At 41.4% G+C, this 19,841-nt stretch overlaps 2 protein-coding genes across 5 annotated transcripts in view; both read left to right on the plus strand.

Annotated features, from left to right (window-relative positions):
• The first annotated feature begins 1,114 nt into the window (after nucleotides 1-1,114).
• LOC109907230 (mitogen-activated protein kinase 15) lies at nucleotides 1,115-14,596 on the plus strand. 4 transcript variants are annotated; one of them, XM_020505074.2, is made up of 14 exons: nucleotides 1,115-1,923; nucleotides 3,333-3,431; nucleotides 3,730-3,759; nucleotides 4,691-4,781; nucleotides 7,235-7,365; nucleotides 7,548-7,711; nucleotides 9,026-9,165; nucleotides 9,315-9,372; nucleotides 9,505-9,642; nucleotides 10,202-10,307; nucleotides 12,207-12,552; nucleotides 12,748-12,881; nucleotides 13,412-13,564; nucleotides 13,856-14,596. In XM_020505074.2, exons 1-14 carry the CDS (start codon nucleotides 1,855-1,857, stop codon nucleotides 14,048-14,050), a joined length of 1,854 nt encoding a protein of 617 aa, XP_020360663.1. In that variant the 5' UTR covers nucleotides 1,115-1,854; the 3' UTR covers nucleotides 14,051-14,596. The 4 variants fall into 4 exon arrangements, with proteins under 4 accessions (XP_020360663.1, XP_020360665.1, XP_020360664.1 ...); XM_020505075.2 differs by having other exon boundaries at nucleotides 1,158-1,923; nucleotides 13,817-14,596; XM_020505076.2 differs by lacking the exon at nucleotides 12,748-12,881 and having other exon boundaries at nucleotides 1,157-1,923; nucleotides 13,817-14,039.
• Nucleotides 14,597-14,871: 275 nt separating this feature from the next.
• The window catches only part of LOC109907231 (protein lifeguard 1), a 50,498-nt gene continuing 45,528 nt past the window's right edge, over nucleotides 14,872-19,841 (plus strand). The window contains exon 1 of the mRNA XM_020505078.2: nucleotides 14,872-15,037. The gene's annotated coding sequence lies outside the window, so the exon portion shown is untranslated. The remainder of the gene's footprint in view (nucleotides 15,038-19,841) is intronic.

Raw genomic sequence — 19,841 nt, forward strand, 5'->3', positions numbered from 1 at the left:
GCGCTCTGACCTCACAACAACTTGAGTGCGTCTTCTTCGTTGAGGTTTAACGGTGGTTGGCATCAATAAAGATCACTGGTAGGAAAGGAAAGTGAAATGCACAGGACATTTCTGATCCCCAGCCCCATGGGCACCCCTACAATTAACACATACCACTACTTTCCTCAATGTTACACATTCCTTTGTCTCATGGTCTTTGCACACTTCTCACACATAGGAACCTCCCTCCTACACACTGCTGCCACATGCACATAAGCTTGACACCTGTAACAATGTGATGTATTTGGCACAAAAGCTTGTACAGGATAACTTATATATCCTAAAATCAATTTGTCGGGCAACGACTCAACATCAAAACTCAAAAGAACAAACAATGACTATTCTGTTTCACCACTCATGCCACACTGTCTGTGTTACATCAAACACCGGAAATCTTCCCCTTCAGTTGGTCAACTTTTACATTTACTGCTACCCCAGTAATCACTCCTTTCACATTTCATGCCCCCATTCGTTTAACGCAGAGCACCTTCTCCCTCTGACCAGCAGAAACACAAATTATCACAAGACCACTTTTGGTTACCCTCACCAATGATTCCACAGCACCCAACTCTGTTTTCACCCACCCTGAAACCACAAATGGATCAGCCAAAAGGGAAGGTTCCACTTTTTCCAAAAGCTTCACTCCTATTGTCACAGACTCATCTTTATCCTCGGTGCAAGCCTCAGGCTCCAAGAACTTCACCACACCTACCACCTCTGATACTTCGACCTCATTCACTTCCATTTCTCCTCCTGTCTTCAGCTCACTCTGTTTTATACTTTCTACCATTCTTCTTTAACAAACCATATCCTTTTTTTCTGCCATTTTTAACCAACTCAAGCTCCCCTCTCTCTGTTAGACCTCCTCAGCCTCTTTTTCCCTCCATTCCTCCTCCGTATTCCAAGTACATGTCGCCTTATGATAATACTGCACTTCTCCTGCCATACAGCTTGTTCTTGCCTTCTCAAGGGATGCCGTTTAACCAGCTGTCACAATCTCCGTACAGTGCAGTGCCACCCACTTATTGATTCATAAAATAAAGCATACGGCTCCTTTAAAAGCTTTTGGAACGGTTGTCACTAGTTACCACAGCGACAAAGTCATAAATCCCGCCTACTTCTACAATTGATCTAATTAAAAAGTAATTTTAATCGTGAATTTAACCACACTGGTAACCTAATGCCTAACCTTAAATTAAGATCAAAAAGCTTCTTTTTTTTCTCATTAATTGTTACGATATAGTACATTTTGACTTCGGAAACCGTACAGCAGCGTATAGTTGCGTATCCAGGACGACAAACAATTACGAAACGAACCGATATGCTTGTTTGTATCCAGCAATCAACACCTGTCGCCGATATCCTTGAACCGGACTGTTTCAGAACTTTCAAAGAAGACCATCGGTAATTTTCGGGAGGGAGATATTTGTTTAGGAATGTATCCGTGGGCAACGACAGTGATTGATCAATAACCATTCAACATTAGCGCAGAAGTTCAAAGAAGCTAGTTAGCGCGCTGCTGCAAGCAGAACTGGCTGCCAAACAACAACACATGAATCGTGATTTTGTATTTAACTAACTGTTTACATTCAACAACTCCTTCAAACGAAAGGTGTTACATTTTTTTAGTGTACTCATATGGAGATTGCAGCTGCAAAGGAAGTTGATACATTGTTGCCTTGATCAAGAACGTTCTGAAAACAGATGATTCAAGTGTTTCCTTGCAGAATTTCTACTTGTGGCTGACTGTTACTTTGTAATTACCAAAAAGGAATGAAAAACATTGCATAAGAGTTAACTAAACAAATAATTAGGATGAACGTCACGGAAGTGGAGGATCATATTTCCATGAAATATGAAATAAAGAAAAGACTTGGAAAGGGGGTAAGTAATTTTGAAAGGTGGTAAAGACTTTGAAAGGTGGTAAGTAATTTTGAAATTTTGAAATCCATTTTATTTTAAAGAAATAGTCATTGAATTACACACATTGCTACTTTTCACGTTTACCTCCCTAGTCATTCCTGTAAGAACAATTCTTAAAATTCCCCAAACTTTGTCTCTGTGAATACTGATGTCATAAACTGGAGGATTATACATTTTTTCAGAACAAGACATTTCTTTCAGCCAGATCAGCAGACTTTTTGATACAAGGGAAATAGAAAAATCCCTGACTTCTTGAGTCCAAAGCTTTTGTTTAGTTTTTTTCCCCAGACATAGGATAATGGAAGACCTGTTTTGTTTCTCTTGACAAAACAATGAGTCTCACCATGTGCTAGATCTAGCCTCCCTGATGCTTATTGTATCTCTGAACTGTATAGTGCCAGGTGGCAAACTGTTGAGTCATGTAGATGCGTCACAATACTACCTAGAACCTTCCCTTGAGGGGAGGCCATGGGTCCTATTACACAGGTGTTTTTAAAATTTATTTCACCTTTATTTAAGCAGGTAGGCTAGTTGAGAACAAGTTCTCATTTACAACTGCGACCTGGTCAAGATAAAGCAAAGCAGTTTGACACATATAACAACACAGAGTTACACATGGAATAAACAAACATACAGTCAATAATACAGTAATGAAACTGACATTAGTGTGCTGCTCACAGTAAGTCTTCCTCCACTGTCCCTGCCCCCATACCATACTCGAACCAATGATCGTATTCTCGCAAACACATGTGACTCTCCTCCTTGACAACGTACCAACTGTTTGAGCTATACAAAAGGCACCAATTGGATAGCTCCATCGGCAACATTTCAAGCTAGCTGTGGAGTGAGCTTTCAGCACGTTTACTTACAATTCAATTTTACCCAAGGGGGGGGGGGCACCGATGTGCTGTTGTTGGGCACTATTCCTAGGTTACAATACCAAGAGTACCATTATAAGTTCCAAGACTGTAACTTTCCCCCAAAAGTCTTCCTTGAATAACCTTATTTCCCCAGTTTTCAGTCTGTCTGACGGTATTGAAGTTAGCCTTGCTATGCTCGCTAAGCAGGAAGTCGCTGACGCCAGAGGGACCAGTGTCTAGTGTTCCCTGTTTATGTATTCTCTTCCTCTCACCCATTGATGTCAACCAGTCACCTCTCCTCGGTGTGCTGCTGACTCTAAAAGTGCTTAGTAATCGCTCCCTAGAACGTTTTCTTTCCTTACTCTCCACTCTACTTTCCTGTGTTTCCAATATTGTGCTTTGAGTTTATCTTAGGGCTCAACTACAGTCCTGTGGCTGTTTTGTTTGACCTTTTAATCATGATAATGATTCACTATCAGTTTTGTATCTCTTTATCCACTCTGTGTACAGGCATATGGGATTGTATGGAAGGCTGTGGACAGACAGACAGGAGAAGTTGTGGCTGTAAAGAAAATATTTGATGCCTTCAGGAATAGGACTGATGCCCAGGTTTGTGATACATGATGATATTGGTCATTGACATTGGCTACTAGTTTTGTCTGCCACTAAGTAGATGTAGCTACAGAGATATATCTTAATATATGTTGTGAAAGTTTGAGGAGCGTAACAAAAAAGTCCCTGTTCAACAACCTTGACTATATCTAATTATATATTTTTGGCAATACTGTAAGGGCCAGGGGTTCTCAAACAACTTGTTTCATTTAGTCCGTTAATGATTAAATACATTGTCAATTAAAATGACTTTGGCCTTTCCTACGTCTTCCCAATGTTATTTTTTTCTCCACAGAGGACATTCAGAGAAATCATGTTTCTTCAGGTAAGAATGAATATCTATTTCAGTTAGCAACAATTGGAAAATTGAAGTGAGTGGTTCAATGGTTTGAAATGGAGCCCAACCGCAGGCAGCTGGTGTATATAGCCTGAGTGGACTGGTCATGTTGCTGTGTACACTGGGACCGTGTTTGCATACCGTAATGTAAACTCCAGATGGCTCCTGCTTTTCAGGAAGACTCCTTGATGCTGATTAGACCCTGCCAAGTGCTGAACTGTTGTATCTAAAATTGTGTTTAACATAACCTGGGCAACCTAGAACTGAAAATCTCACATAATTGTAGCCTGTCCAGCAGAGATTACATATAACAAAATGGACATCAACATTTTTATGGCATGGTTTTGAAATTAATGCATAAAATAATTCCATATGCTAAAGACTCATAGTCCAGACAGAGACAGTTTTGTTTAGTTTATTCTATAGTTGAACAGAAGCCTTAGTCCAGGTTCACAGATATAACACCTGTACCATTTTAAAGAGACTACTAAAAGTATTGTGGACAGTTTGCAGTGTGATTTGGTGCTTAGTTAATCATCCATAGGGTGGCCATATATTCTGACCTATTGAAAGTGAACAGAAAACTGGTCACACCGGGAAAAGAAAACAGTGTGGGCAGTTTTTGTTCCCATCTTCTGCGGCCAGGAAAAACAGAGGCCAAGTCCATAAACTGTGTGTCAGTGTCCATAATCAGCTATTGCCATCTCCCACAGAAACACTGGCACCATAGTGGAGAGGGTTTACATAACAACGCATCTAAACATTAAGAACAGTCTAGGTGGTGTTGGTTATGTCACTATCCCTAAGAAGATTTGCAGTCTTAACACTGATTTCACTCAATTGTGTGTCCGTGTGTGTCCGTGTGTGTCCGCGCGTGTCCGCGTGCGTTATCTAAACTGTTTTATATTTCTCCCTGCAGGAGTTTGGAGATCATGCCAACATCGTCAAACTGCTCAATGTCATCAGAGCTCAAAATGACAAAGATATTTACCTGGTCTTTGAATACATGGGTGAGGACTCTTATGTGCATTATCTGTTTACATCCATTTTAAATATGAATTTGATTTCACTTGAGGAATGTGGTGATATGTGAGATGGTATCATATAAAATGCCTATTTGATAACAACAGATATGTAGTACCAGTCAAATGTTTGGACACTGTGGACTACTGTACTCATTCCAGGGTTTTTCTTTATTTGTACTATTTTCTACATTGTAGATAATAGGGAAGACATCAAAACTATGAAATAACACATATGGAATCATGTAGTAAACAAAAAAGTGTTAATCAAATCAAAATATATTTGAGGTTATTCAAAGTAGCCACCCCTTGCTTTGATGACAGCTTTGCATACTCTTGGCATTCTCTCAACCAGCTTCAGGAGGTAGTCACCTGGAATGCATTTAAATTAAGAGGTGTGCCTTGTTAATTCGTGGAATTTCTTTCCTTCTTAATGCATTTGAGCCAGTCAGTTGTGTTGTGACAAGGTAGGGGTGGTATATAGATGATAGCCCTGTTTGGTGAAAGTCCATATTATGGCAAGAACAGCTCAATAAGCAAAGAGAAACAACAGTCCATCATTACTTGTAAGTTATTTTAATTGTTTTTAAATGTAACCTTTATTTGACTAGGCAAGTCAGTTAAGAATAAATTCTTATTTACAATGACGGCCTACCGGGGAACAGTGGGTTAACTGCCTTGTTCAAGGGCAGAGGACAGATTTGTACCTTGTCAGCTCGGGGATTCGATCCAGCAACCTTTCGGTTACAGGCCCAACTCTCTAACCACAAGGTTACCTGCCGCCCCTTTAAGACATGAAGATCAGCCAATCTGGAAAATGTCAAGAATTTTGAAAGTTACTTCAAGTGCAGTCACAAAAACCATCAGCGCTATGATGAAACTGGCTCTCATGAGGACCGCCACAGGAAAGGAAGACTCAGAGTTAAGTTATTAGAGTTAACTGCACCTCAGATTGCAGCCCAAATAAATGCTTCACAGAGTTCAAGTAACAGACACATCTCAACATCAACTGTTCAGAGGAGACTGCGTTCATGGTCGAATTGCTGCAAAGAAACAACTACTAAAGGACACCAATAATAAGAAGAGACTTGCTTGGGTCAAGAAACACGAGCAATGGACAATTAGACTGGTGTAAATCTGTCCTTTGATATTTTTGGTTCCAACCTCCATGTCTTTGTGAGATGCAGAGTAGGTGAACAGATGATCTCCGCATGCGTGGTTCCCACCGTGAGGCATAGAGGTGGTGTGGGGGTGCTTTGCTAGTGTCACTGTTTGTGATTTATTTAGAATTCAAGGCACACTTAACCAGCATGGATACCACAGCATTCTGCAGCGATATGCCATCCCATGTGGTTTGTACTTAGTGGGACTATCATTTGTTTTTCAACAGGACAATGACCCAAAACACACCTCCAGGCTGTGTAAGGGCTATTTGACCAAGAAGGAGAATTATGGAGTGCTGCATCAGATGACCTGGCCTCCACAATCACCCGACCTCAACCCAATTGAGATGGTTTGGGATGAGTTGGACCGCAGAGTGAAGGAAAAGCACCCAACAAGTGCTCAGCATATGTGGGAACTCCTTCAAGACATTTGGAAAAGCATTCCTCATGAAGCTGGTTGAGAGAATGCCAAGAGTGTGCAAAGGGTGGCTACTTTGAATAATCTAAAATATATTTTGATTTGTTTAAAACTTTTTGGGTTACTACATGATTCCATATGTGTTATTTAATAGTGTTGATGTCTTCACTATTATTCTACAATGTAGAAAATAGTAAAAATAAAGAAAAACCCTTAAATGGGTAGGTGTGTCCAAACTTTTGACTGGTACTGTACATGCAGGATGCTTGCATTGACAACTTGATTGTGTAAATCACCCTGATGCCTACAAAAATACATTTTCAAGGCTTTGCCACAGTATTTATTATTGGCCACCTACCCTGTGCTAAATTTGATTGGGTCGGCCATTTTAAAATAACAGCACAAAGAATGCAGGCAAGCTGCAAGGTTATTCAGCAGTTTAAACCTGGCACCAGAGGAAAGGGTGATGGGGGAGGGCTCCTCTCCTCTTGGCTGCCTACTATGCATGCTGAGTCCACATATTGGACTTCTCTCTGTTCCCTGCAGTCTAATCTCTTAGTGTGTGGACCTGCATCGCTGCACCTGGTGCCCCTGGCATTTGCCCACCGCCACACTTGCTAACATTTTGGGGTCACTGCAGGAGTGCGTAGATTGTTTATGGGAAACGTGACATGTCTGATTTGTCCTTCACTTGACTGCTAAATTAATCTTGTGTTTGTGGTTCATTGTGTGTTTGTGGAAAGGTGTTTTCAAAGTGTCATTATTCTAAGTGTGGTATGAATGAATGTTCAATTCTGGATGATTTCATTTGGTTACGATTCCTGTTGGTTATTAGTGTTTTTACCACCTGTGTATTGCAGACACCGACCTGCACGCGGTGATAAAGAAAGGCAACCTGCTGAAAGACATCCACAAACGCTATGTCATGCATCAACTCCTCAAGGCCACCAAATACCTGCACTCAGGCAATGTCATCCACAGAGATCAGAAGGTACAGTACAATGGTTAAATTGTCAATGTACTAAGAACTGTGCATATTGAGATTATGACATTATTGCATTTACAGATGCGCTGGTGCCACCAGTATGGGTGATGCTATCCAATTATTCTTTTGTTTATCTGGAGAATAACTATTTTGATGACATGATTGAATTGAGTTTTCTCTTCCCATAGCCCTCCAATATTCTACTTGACACGGATTGCTTTGTGAAACTTTGTGACTTCGGTTTAGCGAGGTCTCTCTGCCAGATCCAGGAGGATGCTGGGAACCCGGCGCTGACAGAGTATGTGGCGACGCGGTGGTACAGAGCTCCTGAGATCCTGCTGGGTTCCTCAAGGTACACACGCACTGGGATTACATGGAGCAGTGCACTGTACGGCCTACTTTTCCCAAGTATCTGAGCCATTCCTTTAGGCTTGAATATATATATATATATACTACCATTCAAAAGTTTGGGGTCACTTAGAAATGTCCTTGTTTTTGAAAGAAAAGCAATTTTTTGGTCCATTAAAATAACATCAGATTGATCAGAAATACAGTGTAGACATTGTAAATGACTATTGTAGCTGGAAACGGCAGATTTGTTTTTAATGGAATATCTACATAGGCGTACAGAGGCCCATTATCAGCAACCATCACTCCTGTGTTCCAATGGCACGTTGTATTAGCTAATCCAAGTTTATCATTTTAAAAGTCTAATTGATCATTAGAAAACCCTTTTGCAATTGTGTTAGCACAGCTGAAAACTGTTGTTCTGATTAAAGAAGCAATAAAACAGTCCTTCTTTAGACTAGTTGAGTATCTGGAGCATCAGCATTTGTGGGTTCGATTACAGGCTCAAAATGGCCAGAAACAAAGAACTTTCTTATGAATCTCGTCAGTCTATTCTTGTTCGCAGATATGAAGGCTATTCCATGTGAGAATTTGCCAAGAAATTGAAGATCTTGTACAATGCTGTGCACTACTCTCTTCACAGAACAGAGCAAATTGGCTCTGATCAATGTGATGTAATTTTAATGGACAAATTAAGTGACTCCAAACTTTTGAACGGTAGAGTGTGTGTACTTGATATTCATCATCTCTAGCTCCACCCCCAGCATCAACATTTGTGAAAATGGTACTTTTCTATCATCTGATTTAACCAATAATGAGTAGGCATTTCCTAAAAATCACATGACGCACACCAGATTATGTTTTGTATGGATGCGGCCATTTTGTTTTGTATTGATGTGTGCATTTCACAAAAAAAAAATATATATATATAAGGTGAAATGCACACATCCATAATTGGTTAAATTAGATGACGTCATTGGAAATATTACTACCAAACATAGAAAAGCGCCATTTTCACATGTTGAGGGTGGAGCTGGAGATTATGAATATGAAGTATATATATATATATATTTATTTATTTATTTTTCTCCACTTTTTAATATGTTTATCTCTTTCTCTCTCTCTCTGCCATTGAAAATGATGTGGGCTGAGGGTGAGAAATGCGCTGTACAAATTAAATATTGTTATTGTAGGTTTGTAATGTTAAAATGAGTTGCCCTTTTGCGACATCAATGTACTTGATGTGAGTAAGTAGTAGCCATGCAGAAACCTGCATATTGGAAGTCAGTCCATGAAAATGCTTTGATTTCTTCTACAGATACACAAAGGGGGTAGACATGTGGAGTATAGGTTGTATCCTAGGAGAGATGCTACTTGGGCAGCCCCTTTTCCCTGGAACTTCCACCATCAACCAGATAGAGAAAATCATGAGTGCAATTCCACACCCTAGCCCAGAGGGTGAGTATTAAGTCCTCGCTGCAGGGTTCACAGATCATTACTAGTGTGCTATTTGGTTGTTGAGCACAAGTTGTAGGAATCAAGTTGTTATGCCCCTAACGGACCAACTGATCATACCTTAGTAGTGATTTGTGATTTTTTTTTTTCAGACGTACTTTCGATCAGATCTGAGTATGGTGCCTCTGTGATTCAGAGGATGCTACTGAAGTAAGTCATAGTGGAAATCTACTGGGTCCAACAGAAGTAAACTATTTAAAGGTGCTGAGTCAGCTGTCTAGACATTTGTAGACATTTGTAGACATGTATTCACTGCGCTGCACTGTGTTTGTCTGTGTCCAGGCCCCAGGTGCCTCTAGAGGATCTTCTGCAGCCGTCGGTGCCCCCAGATGCCCTAGACCTGGTGCGTCGCCTGCTGGTGTTCAACCCAGACAAGAGGCTGACCGCTGAGCAGGCCCTGCAGCACCTCTATGTCTCCAGGTACCTTATACAGCACATCTCATACATCAAAATGTAGTGCAAGGTGCTTTATAGGAGCTTTATATAGGCTTTTGTGATCCAGCATCCATTTCATACATGGTTATCAATCATGTCCAGTCAAATGTGTTTTATGAAGTCCTTTTTAAATCAGCAGTTGTCACTAGGAGCTTTAGAGTAACCCAGCCTTTAGCCCAAAGAGCAAGCAAAGCTATTTGATGACATAATGCGTGAATCGTCTAGTGATGCCAATGCTGATAATTTCTGTTATAAACAAAGGGTTTATGTTCAGGCATGTTAATATATACAGTATGTAGGCTTCTTCCTAAATGGCACCCTGTTCCCTACATAGTGCACTACTTTTGACCAGGGTCCCTATATTGGAAATGGTGTGCCGTTCGGGATACAGCCAAAGTGTTTTCTGTTTTGTTTGTTTATGTTACAATTTTACTGAGTAGTGCGATTTAAGTCAGTATGCATGGCTAGTCTTGGATTTAACAATGGATACATCTATTTGTGTTGCGCTGTCATCTTCACGTTTTTCCTCTTCATGTCACTGGAGATTCCACAACCCAGCCAAGGAGCCAGGTCTGGACTCTGATGTGATCCTGCCTGTGGATGATGATGTCCAGTTGTCGGTGGTTCAGTACCGTAATAAACTGTATGAGGTAATACTGAGGGGAGAGAGGATGATGAACTGAACGTGTGTGTGTGTGTGTGTGTGTGTGTGTGTGTGTGTGTGTGTGTGTGTGTACATACAGTGGGGCAAAAAAAGTATTTAGTCAGCCACCAATTGTGCAAATTCTCCCACTTGAAAAGAGGAGAGAGGCCTGTAATTTTCATCATAGGTACACTTCAACTATGACAGACAAAATGAGGGAAAAAAATCCAGAATATCACATTGTAGGATTTTAATGAATTTATTTGCAAATTATGGTGGAAAATAAGTATTTATCAACCCATGGAGGTCTGGATTTGGAGTCACACTCAAAATTAAAGTGGAAAACCACACTAAAGGCTGATCCAACTTTGATGTAATGTCCTTAAAACAAGTCAAAATGAGGCTCAGTAGTGTGTGTGTGTGGCCTCCCTACAACGCCTGGGCATGCTCCTGATGAGGTGGCGGATGGTCTTCTGAGGGATCTCCTCCCAGACCTGGACTAAAGCATCCACCAACTCCTGGACAGTCTGGTGCAACGTGGCGTTGGTGGATGGAGCGAGACATGATGTCCCAGATGTGCTCAATTGGATTCAGGTCTGGGGAACGGGCGGGCCAGTCCATAGCATCAATACCTTCCTCTTGCAGGAACTGCTGACATATTCCAGCCACATGAGGTCAAGCATTGTCTTGCATTAGGAGGAACCCAGGGCCAACCGCACCAGCATATGGTCTCACAAGGTATCTGAGGATCTCATCTCGGTACCTAATGGCAGTCAGGCTACCTCTGGCGAGCACATGGAGGGCTGTGCGGCCCCCCCAAAGAAATGCCACCCCACACCATGACTGACCCAGCCCCAAACCGGTCATGCTGGAGGATGTTGCAGGTGAGCAGAACGTTCTCCACGGTGTCTCCAGACTCTGTCACGTCTGTCACATGTGCTCAGTGTGAACCTGCTTTCATCTGTGAAGAGCACAGGGCGCCAGTGGCGAATTTGTCAATCTTGGTGTTCTCTGGCAAATGCCAAACGTCCTGCACGGTGTTGGGCTGTAAGCACAACCCCCACCTGTGGATGTCGGGCCCTCATACCACCCTCATTGAGTCTGTTTCTGACCGTTTGAGCAGACGCATGCACATTTGTGGCCTGCTGGAGGTCATTTTGCAGGGCTCTGGCAGTGCTCCTCCTGCTCCTCCTTGAACAAAGGCGGAGGTAGCGGTCCTGCTGCTGGGTTTTTGCCCTCCTACGGCCTCCTCCACCTCTCCTGATGTACTGGCCTGTCTCCTGGTAGCGCCTCCATGCTCTGGACACTACACTGACAGACACAACAAGCCTTCTTGCCACAGCTCGCATTGATGTCCCATCCTGGATGAGCTGCACTACCTGAGCCACTTGTGTGGGTTGTAGACTCCGTTTCATGCTACCACTAGAGTGAAAGCACCGCCAGCATTTAAAGGTGACCAAAACATCAGCCAGGAAGCATAGGAACTGAGAAGTGGTCTGTGGTCACCACCTGCAGAACCACTCCTTTATTGGGGGATGTCTTGCTAATTGCCTATAATTTCCACCTGTTATCTATTCCATTTGCACAACAGCATGTGAAATGTATTGTCAATCAGTGTTGCTTCCTAAGTGGACAGTTTGATTTCACAGAAGTGTGATTGACTTGGAGTTACATTGTGTTGTTTAAGTGTTCCCTCTATTTTTTTGAGCAGTGTATATACACACAGTCATAATCCCCCGAAAGGAATTATTTTAACACTGTATTAGTAACTATTAAAAACTTGGCAGTAATGGTCCACCGTAAGCGAACCAAACATAGAACATGAGACAGGTGTTCAGGACTGAATGAATGAATGACAGATAAAAATGATTGTAGATACTGTGACTTTTTCATCTGTCCTGTGAAGATGATTCTAGAAAAGAGGACCACAAGGAGAATGCCACGTCATGTAATGCCGAGGAAGAAAGAGGAGCCTGTCTCTAGGTCAGGTTCTGGGTGTGACAGTGGAGACCGTGGGAGGGAAAGGCCCACTGGGAAGGACAAAGGAGGGCTGGAGCCAGTGTCTGGTAATGGTGGAGGGGACCTTAGGGTTAAATCCCCTCATGATAAGACAGAACACCAGGCTGCTCGTCCAGTTATCACCATACCTACACCAGTACCTGTGTCCACCCAGCCGTCCCTGGAGAGGTCCAGCCCTGCAGCTAGCCCCGTCATGGGAAAGACTACATATAATCCCATCACACACGTTGCCAGTGAGTACACTATAACACACAAAATTGCACAATTGTTTAGGAGGTGGTAAAACAGCAGCCATCCCCTCCGGGCTTGTATGTAAGCATTTCACGGTAAGTGACAAATACATTTTTATTTGATTTGGTCCCCCATATTCACACACCTTCATACTTCATACACACAGACAGATACTATCTTATATTTCTCTCATGCAGATGGTTTTGTTCGAAATCTGGCTGGACCACCTCACTATTTTCGCTCAGGTACTGCCAGCAGGGAACTGGAGGTACAGATGAGTAATGAAAATGTAACTGTGCCGCCAGCAGAGGGCGCTATTCGCAACACTGTTGTAAGTACCACAGCTATAGGAAAAACTCAGATCCCAGGAAAGAGTTCAGTTCCAACAGATGCAATAAATCATGTTTAATACAATTCAAGTGGGAACAATAATCAGCAACAAATCAAAAAGATTGTTGCAGAATAAATTACCCAGTTTATATCCTCTTAAGATACATGATGTAATATGTGTACCGTATGCGTTTGTGCAAGTAATCAGTGTGTCCTTGATCCTTGTTCTAGGATCTTCAGTGATTAGTTGCAGCGTCACTTGTTAATACCAGAATACAATGGAATGGATTAAACTACACACAATTCAGACTGAGGTCTAGCAACATTCAGTGGACACCTTGAATATCTAAAATACAGATTACTGGATAGACAAGCATGTTTTAGTTAAATGTATTAGACAGAGACTCTTGATTTAGCAAACATTGTGTTGATGATCACTACACAGCACAAGTTATTTGCAGTGTCCAGTAAGAAATTTACAATGCATGGGGGGAAAAGATATGTAATAATGTCTCTCTCCCCATCTGTCAGTCTATGGAGCAGATTCTGCAGCGCGGTCGCTCAGCCCCTGTCAGCCGTACCCGTTCCTTCTCCCTGACCCTCTCCCACCCTCAGAACAACCCACTTGTCCGCAGAGACGATCCCTCTGTTTCCTCAGGGATGTGTGTCACCTCTGCACACCTGGTGAGTGGGCTATATTAACAAGGTCATACTCTATGATCTTATATACTGTTGCTGCTGTCACTATTAAGGTTTTATGTCAATGCTATACATCATCTTCTATAATGTCCTTTCCCAATGTTTCATTATCACCTTGTTGGGAACAGGGAGCTCAGCTGCTGTGGAGTGAATCCTACTACTTCTTGTTATTGGACAGGACTTGTATTGTCCCATATTTACCCTCATAACATTTTTAAATCTCCCCCTCTAACCCAGATTTTCTCTCCATCTGGTCCTTTTGGGGGGTAAATATAGAACCAGCGGTCCCAGTCTCAGTCACGAGAGGCACGGCCCCCTCCTCCCAGGTTCAGTAAGAAGGTTTTCCAGTGTAACGCCAACATGGCGGCTGCCGGGGATCCCCGTGCCAAACTAGGCAGCTACTCTCAGGCTTACGGCACCATCAACAAGACAGAACTGGACAACCTTATGAGGAGTCGACACCACCAGTAACCACCACACTATGCTGGATGTATGGGACACTGTCCGACATCAGACGGGGCAAGAGACAAGGTGACAGGGAACAGGGAGATATTGGCTACTGGAAAGTTGGGGGAGAAATATTATTCCAAGACATAAGTTCAGCAGCACAGATTGAAGTAACCATGGAGATGGAAATCCATGGAGTAAAGTGGCAATGATTTAACACAGTCAATTTAAACCCATTTTCTTTATGAAATAATGTCATGTTGGGAAATGGGGACTACGGACCCTTAGTTTAATGTAACTAAATGTGTTTTACACTGAAATGCTTTATACTAGAGGGAACAAGACATAGCAGTGTAAATGTATGTCAATTGAGTCAGGCAATACTTTTGTAATGTTGTGTATAAGTAAATAACTATTTTAGCCATAAATTCCTGGCAAGCAAATTCAATGTACTTTCATGCAAAATGGTGCTTCCAACACAGTAAAATAAATGTTGACAGTTGATGTATGTAAAACAAACCAAGTGGTTTCATATTAAAAAGATTACCGCAAGTAATTGTGACTACTTTATTTTAAAAATGTGTGTGAATGTATGTTTTATATTCATGGGTAGTACAGTACACACCACTCTGTTTATTGTAAAGGTAGGACGCTGACACCCAAATGTATGCGTCAGTTTGTCTTAACATAGTCATATTGTATTGACATCAAAACATGTTACTACTGCTCACTCAACGGTGAATGTCATTTGTTTTCAATTAAAATAACATATACATTTGTGTTAGGTTTGGTGATTCCCGCACATGACAATATCGTGAGATGACGCCAGTCACTGTAGTTCTCGCAATTGCGTGAAAAGCTGCTCAGAATCTTACTAACTGGACGTTTCACATCGAAGGAGGCAGCAGGGTTTCGAAAGCGAAACATCAATTCAACGGGGGTTGGCGTTGAATAATATATCAACGTTAACTACACTGTTTTGCTTGGTTAAAGGTACACGTACGAAAAAAGGTAAGGTTTCATTTTATTTGGGAATTATTAGCTAAATTGCTTCTCATTTTTAGCAGTATAAACAAGCTAGCTAACATAACATGCAGTAGCTACCTAATGGCTAGTAACGTTAACGTAGCTATTTGAACAGCCGTTATTTACTAAATTAACAAAGATGGTGTGTCTTATCGCCTAACGTTCTATCAATAACTAAAATACTGCAATATATTTTTGAATGGAGTATGATGACAACACTTTGGGGATTAAATGTCAGTTGGTTTAAAAAAAAATCTGATTACGATGTTAGCCTAGATTTTCAGCTACAATGTTGACGCGAGGCGTGAAATGCGTGTTCTACAACTTTCTCGAAATGATGAATGGATAGCTAAATCTGCTATTGTCTAGGTTTTATTTTTACCCGTGGGCTAGCAAAATGTAGGTAGTCGCCAGTGTTGGCTTGCTAGCCTCTTATAGTTTCGTTTCGAAACGCAATAACAATCTGTAATGAAACGTTAAATTATCTAACTAGCCAATCGTCTCGACAGTCGTGCAACCTGATCCCCTTTTCGTCTTCGAATTAGCTGTGCTGTTGATTTGTAATTAGTGATACTGGGCCTATTCATCATTACCCGAATGACAACACTGGCTGTGAGACATTTGCTGTAGATACATTCTCTGGGAACAGCGCTGTAAACGAGAATACCATGTGATGTAGCCATTCTGATCATTTCATCAAGCGGAGTAGGCAAGGTGCATCGAACTGATGCGACGCCCATCGGCTGCGTTTTCACAGGCAGCACAATTCTGAGCTTTTCTACAATAATTGGTATTTTGACCAATCAGATCTTTAAACATCAGATCATTTTCAGAGCGGATCTGATTGGCCAAAATACCAATGAATGAAACAAAATATTAAAATTGGGCTACCTGTGTAAACGCAGTCATCGTGGTTTAGTTTAGGCCTGTGGATGTACAGTACTAATATGATGGGCGAAGTGAAAAGCCAGGATTACCAAACCGGTTGTAATGCCCGGATGCATTGTTTATATAATGCTAGCCTATTAGCTAACTAGTTGTATTATGAGGCAGACAGGGATGCTGTCAATGTTTACAGTAAATGTGCTTTGGTTGCAGCCAGTTAGCTGAAAAGAATGCACCAGGCAGTGTGGGCTTAAGTTCTCAGATAGGCCTACTGTCCAATTGTTTACTTTGTTGCAATGCATATAGTAGATTCCTTTTAGTGCTGATATATCATCAAACGTGGCCCCTGGGTTCAAGCAGTTGCTGTCAGTTCATGCAGCTGACGTTTGTTTCTTTCTAGAAATGTGAACCAAATCACATTTTATTGGTCACGTACACTGTTTAGCAGGTGTTATGGCGGGTGCAGCGGAATGCTTATGTTTCTGTCAATCGATGCAGTAAATGTCAACAAGCACACAATTCAAAATGTATTTAAAAAATTTACCAGTCTCCGACTTAGACTCATTGTGATCGACTTCAAGGTCTTCAATTGTACTCAACAAGAAAAGACTCAAACTTGCTGTTGCAGTCACAGGTCGTTTAGGGCTATCTTTTCGGACTTTATTTTACTGTCTCTTCCTGTTTTTACAGTTGAAGTTGGGACTGGACTCTTCCTTTTATGGCCTAGCCCTAGCTGTTGACTATTGGAATATTCCTGGAACACTGTCCTCCTGGGGATGCATGCTGTTTTCTGGACATGCATGATGCCGCATTCGGAGAATGTGGAGCAAATTAATTTAACACTGGCATGCATTCAATTTCATTGCAAACAAGAACACTTCCCTCTCCTGGCTTGCCTTTTGAGAGCTCCTCCGTGCATTACGTTAATGAATTGTATTATGGTTCATTTGGATCGTACTTTTTATCTACCGTGCTTCCGGAAACATTAAGTATGAGAAGGAGGGTGCAATTGCTAATACCTTCTGGCTCTTTATGTGATTGAAGCATGCAACATCGTTCTATGTGATGGGCTTGAAACAGGTCCAGCCATTTATTGGATCTCTATGGCAGCCGTGGAAATAACTGCTCTAACCACTTCTGATTTTTACGAGTTATTTTACTATTGGAGAAAGTACAAGGGGGGTGTATGCAGGTTTACATAGAGGAGAGCCTTCGAGCCTAACTGAATAAATAAAAAAATGTTGTACCTTCATTTATCTAGGCAAGTCAGTTAAGAACAAATCCCTATTTTCAATGATGGCCTAGGAACAGTAGGCCAACTGCCTTGTTCAGGGGAGGAACGACAGATTTTTACCTTGTGAGCTCGGGGATTCGATCTTGCAACTTTTCGGTTACTAGTCCAAAGCTCTAACCACTAGGCTACCTGCCGCCCCAATGAACAACAGCGACTGAATGCAAATATTACAGTTGCTTCAAGTATACATTTTGGGGGATGACCCTGTCTTCTGGGGGATGGATGCTGGGATGGAAGTTACCCCTTTGATGGGCAGCTGGCATCAGAACCCGCACAGCTTGTTTCAAGGAGGTTCAAATGACGGGACTTTCAGCTGGTGGGTTTGGGTGGAGTGTTGACGGTGGAAACTTTTGCTGCAAGTAAGAGGGATGAGGGGTAACCATTAGCTTAAATGTATTTCTCATGATTTCCACCCATGAGTGAAGAGAGGAAGGTGATAATTAAACAGCTATGCCTGTTGGTCTATTAGAAAGCATGGTGGAATTGCATTATTTTCCTGCGGCTCCTTGGCTAGAGGATAATAAGTGACTGGCATTTCACACATGGTTAATTGATAGAGGAGGAGGAGTGACATGAAGTTGTGCTGTTGATAAGACCATTTGTAAACAAATAGAACGTTCCCGCTGTGCCCATGATTAAAGAAATAATGTAAATTACATTGTACAACTGAACCAAAGTTTAATGCAAGAAGATGTATTCAGACCAGGACTTCCTGATTGAACTTCCATTAACTCCATGTTAAATTAGAATATGGTGGACATTTAGGCTTAACATTTGACATTTCATCACTCAAGCCTAAATATTTGCACATTAGATATCTATAATTTGAGCGACGCGAGACATTAGTCTCAAAGACATGAAACGTCCTGTCATTACTGTTTCTAGTGCATTGTATAGCCTAGTTCACCATCCAGTGTTCTAACCCATGATGGATCCCTGCCATATATATATATATATATATATATATACACATACAGTTGAAGTCAGAAGTTTACATACACTAAGGTTGGAGTCATTAAAACTTGTTTTTCAACCACTTCACAAATTTCTTGTTAACAAACTATAGTTTTGCCAAGTGGGTTAGGACATCTACTTTGTGCATGTCACATGTCATTTTTCCAACAATTGTTTACAGATGGATTATTTCATTTATAATTTACTGTATCACAATTCCAGTGGGTGAGAAGTTTACATACAATAAGTTGACTGTGCTTTTAAACATCAGGGGAAATTCAAGAAAATTGTGTCATGGCTTTAGAAGCTTCTGATAGGCTAATTGATATAATTTTAGTCAATTGGAGGTGTACCTGTGGATGTATTTCAAGGCCTACCTTCAAACTCATTACCTCTTTGCTTGACATCATGGGAAAATCAAAAGAAATCAGCCAAGACCTCAGAAAAGAAATTGTAGACCTTTACAAGTCTGGTTCATCCTTGGGAGCAATTTCCAAATGCCTGAAGGTACAACCGTTCATCTGTACAAATAATAGTACGCAACTATAAACACCATGGGACCAAGCAGGCGTCATCCAGCTCAGGAAGGAGACGTGTTCTGTCTCCTAGTGACGAACGTACTCTGGTGTGAAAAGTGCAGAACAACCGCAAAGGACCGTGTGAAGATGCTGGAGGAAACAGGTACAAATGTATCTATATCCACAGCAAAATGAGTCCTATATCGACATAACCTGAAAGGCTGCTCAGCAAGGAAGAAGGCACTGCTCCAAAACCGCCATAAAAAAGCCAGACTACAGTTTTCAATCTGCACATGGGGACAAAGATTGTACTTTTTGGAGACATGTCCTCTGGTCTGATGAAACAAAAATAGAACTGTTTGGCCATAATGACCATTGTAATGTTTGGAGGAAAAAGGGGGAGGCTTGCAAGCCGAAGAACAGCATCCCAACTGTGAAGCACAGGGTGGCAGCATAATGGTGTGGGGGTGCTTTGCTGCAGGAGGGACTGTTGCACTTCACAAAATAGATGGCACCATAAGGTAGGAAAATTGTGGATATATTAAAGCAACATCTCAAGACATCAGTCAGGAAGTTAAAGCTTGGTTGCAAATGGGTCTTCCAAATGGACAATGACCCCAAGTATGCTTCCAAAGTTGTGGCAGAATGGCTTAAGGACAACAAAGTCAAGATATTGGAGTTGCCATCACAAAGCCCTGACCTCAATCCTATAGAACATTTGTGGACAGAACTGAAAAAGCATGTGCGAGCAAGGAGGCCTACAAATCTGACTCGGTTACACCAGCTCTGTCAGGAGGAATGGGCCAAATTTCACCCACCATATTGTGGGAAGCTTGTGGAAGTTAAACAATTTGAAGGTGATGCTATCAAATACAAATTGAGTGTATGTAAACTTCTGACCCACTTTGAATGTGATGAAAGAAATAAAAGCTGAAATAAATCATTCTCTCTACTACTATTCTGACATTTCACATTCTTAAAATAAAGTGGTGATCCTAACTGACCTAAGACATGGAATTTTTACTAGGATTAAATGTCAGGAATTGTCCAAATGAGTTTAAATGTATTTGGCTAAGGTGTACGTAAACTTCAGACTTCAACTGTGTGTGTTTTATTTATATATATTTATTTATTATTA

Source organism: Oncorhynchus kisutch, linkage group LG17, assembly GCF_002021735.2.
Source record: "Oncorhynchus kisutch isolate 150728-3 linkage group LG17, Okis_V2, whole genome shotgun sequence".
Classification (NCBI taxonomy): Eukaryota; Metazoa; Chordata; class Actinopteri; order Salmoniformes; family Salmonidae; genus Oncorhynchus; species Oncorhynchus kisutch.

What these genes read in the sequence shown, in the direction of transcription:
- LOC109907230 (XM_020505074.2), top strand. Translation starts at nt 1,855, where the DNA reads ATGAACGTCACGGAAGTGGAGGATCATATTTCCATGAAATATGAAATA. An exon ending in AGAAAAGACTTGGAAAGGGG is followed by an intron (nt 1,924 to 3,332) that starts GTAAGTAATTTT and finishes CTCTGTGTACAG; the next exon opens with GCATATGGGATTGTATGGAA. An exon ending in GAGAAATCATGTTTCTTCAG is followed by an intron (nt 3,760 to 4,690) that starts GTAAGAATGAAT and finishes TTCTCCCTGCAG; the next exon opens with GAGTTTGGAGATCATGCCAA.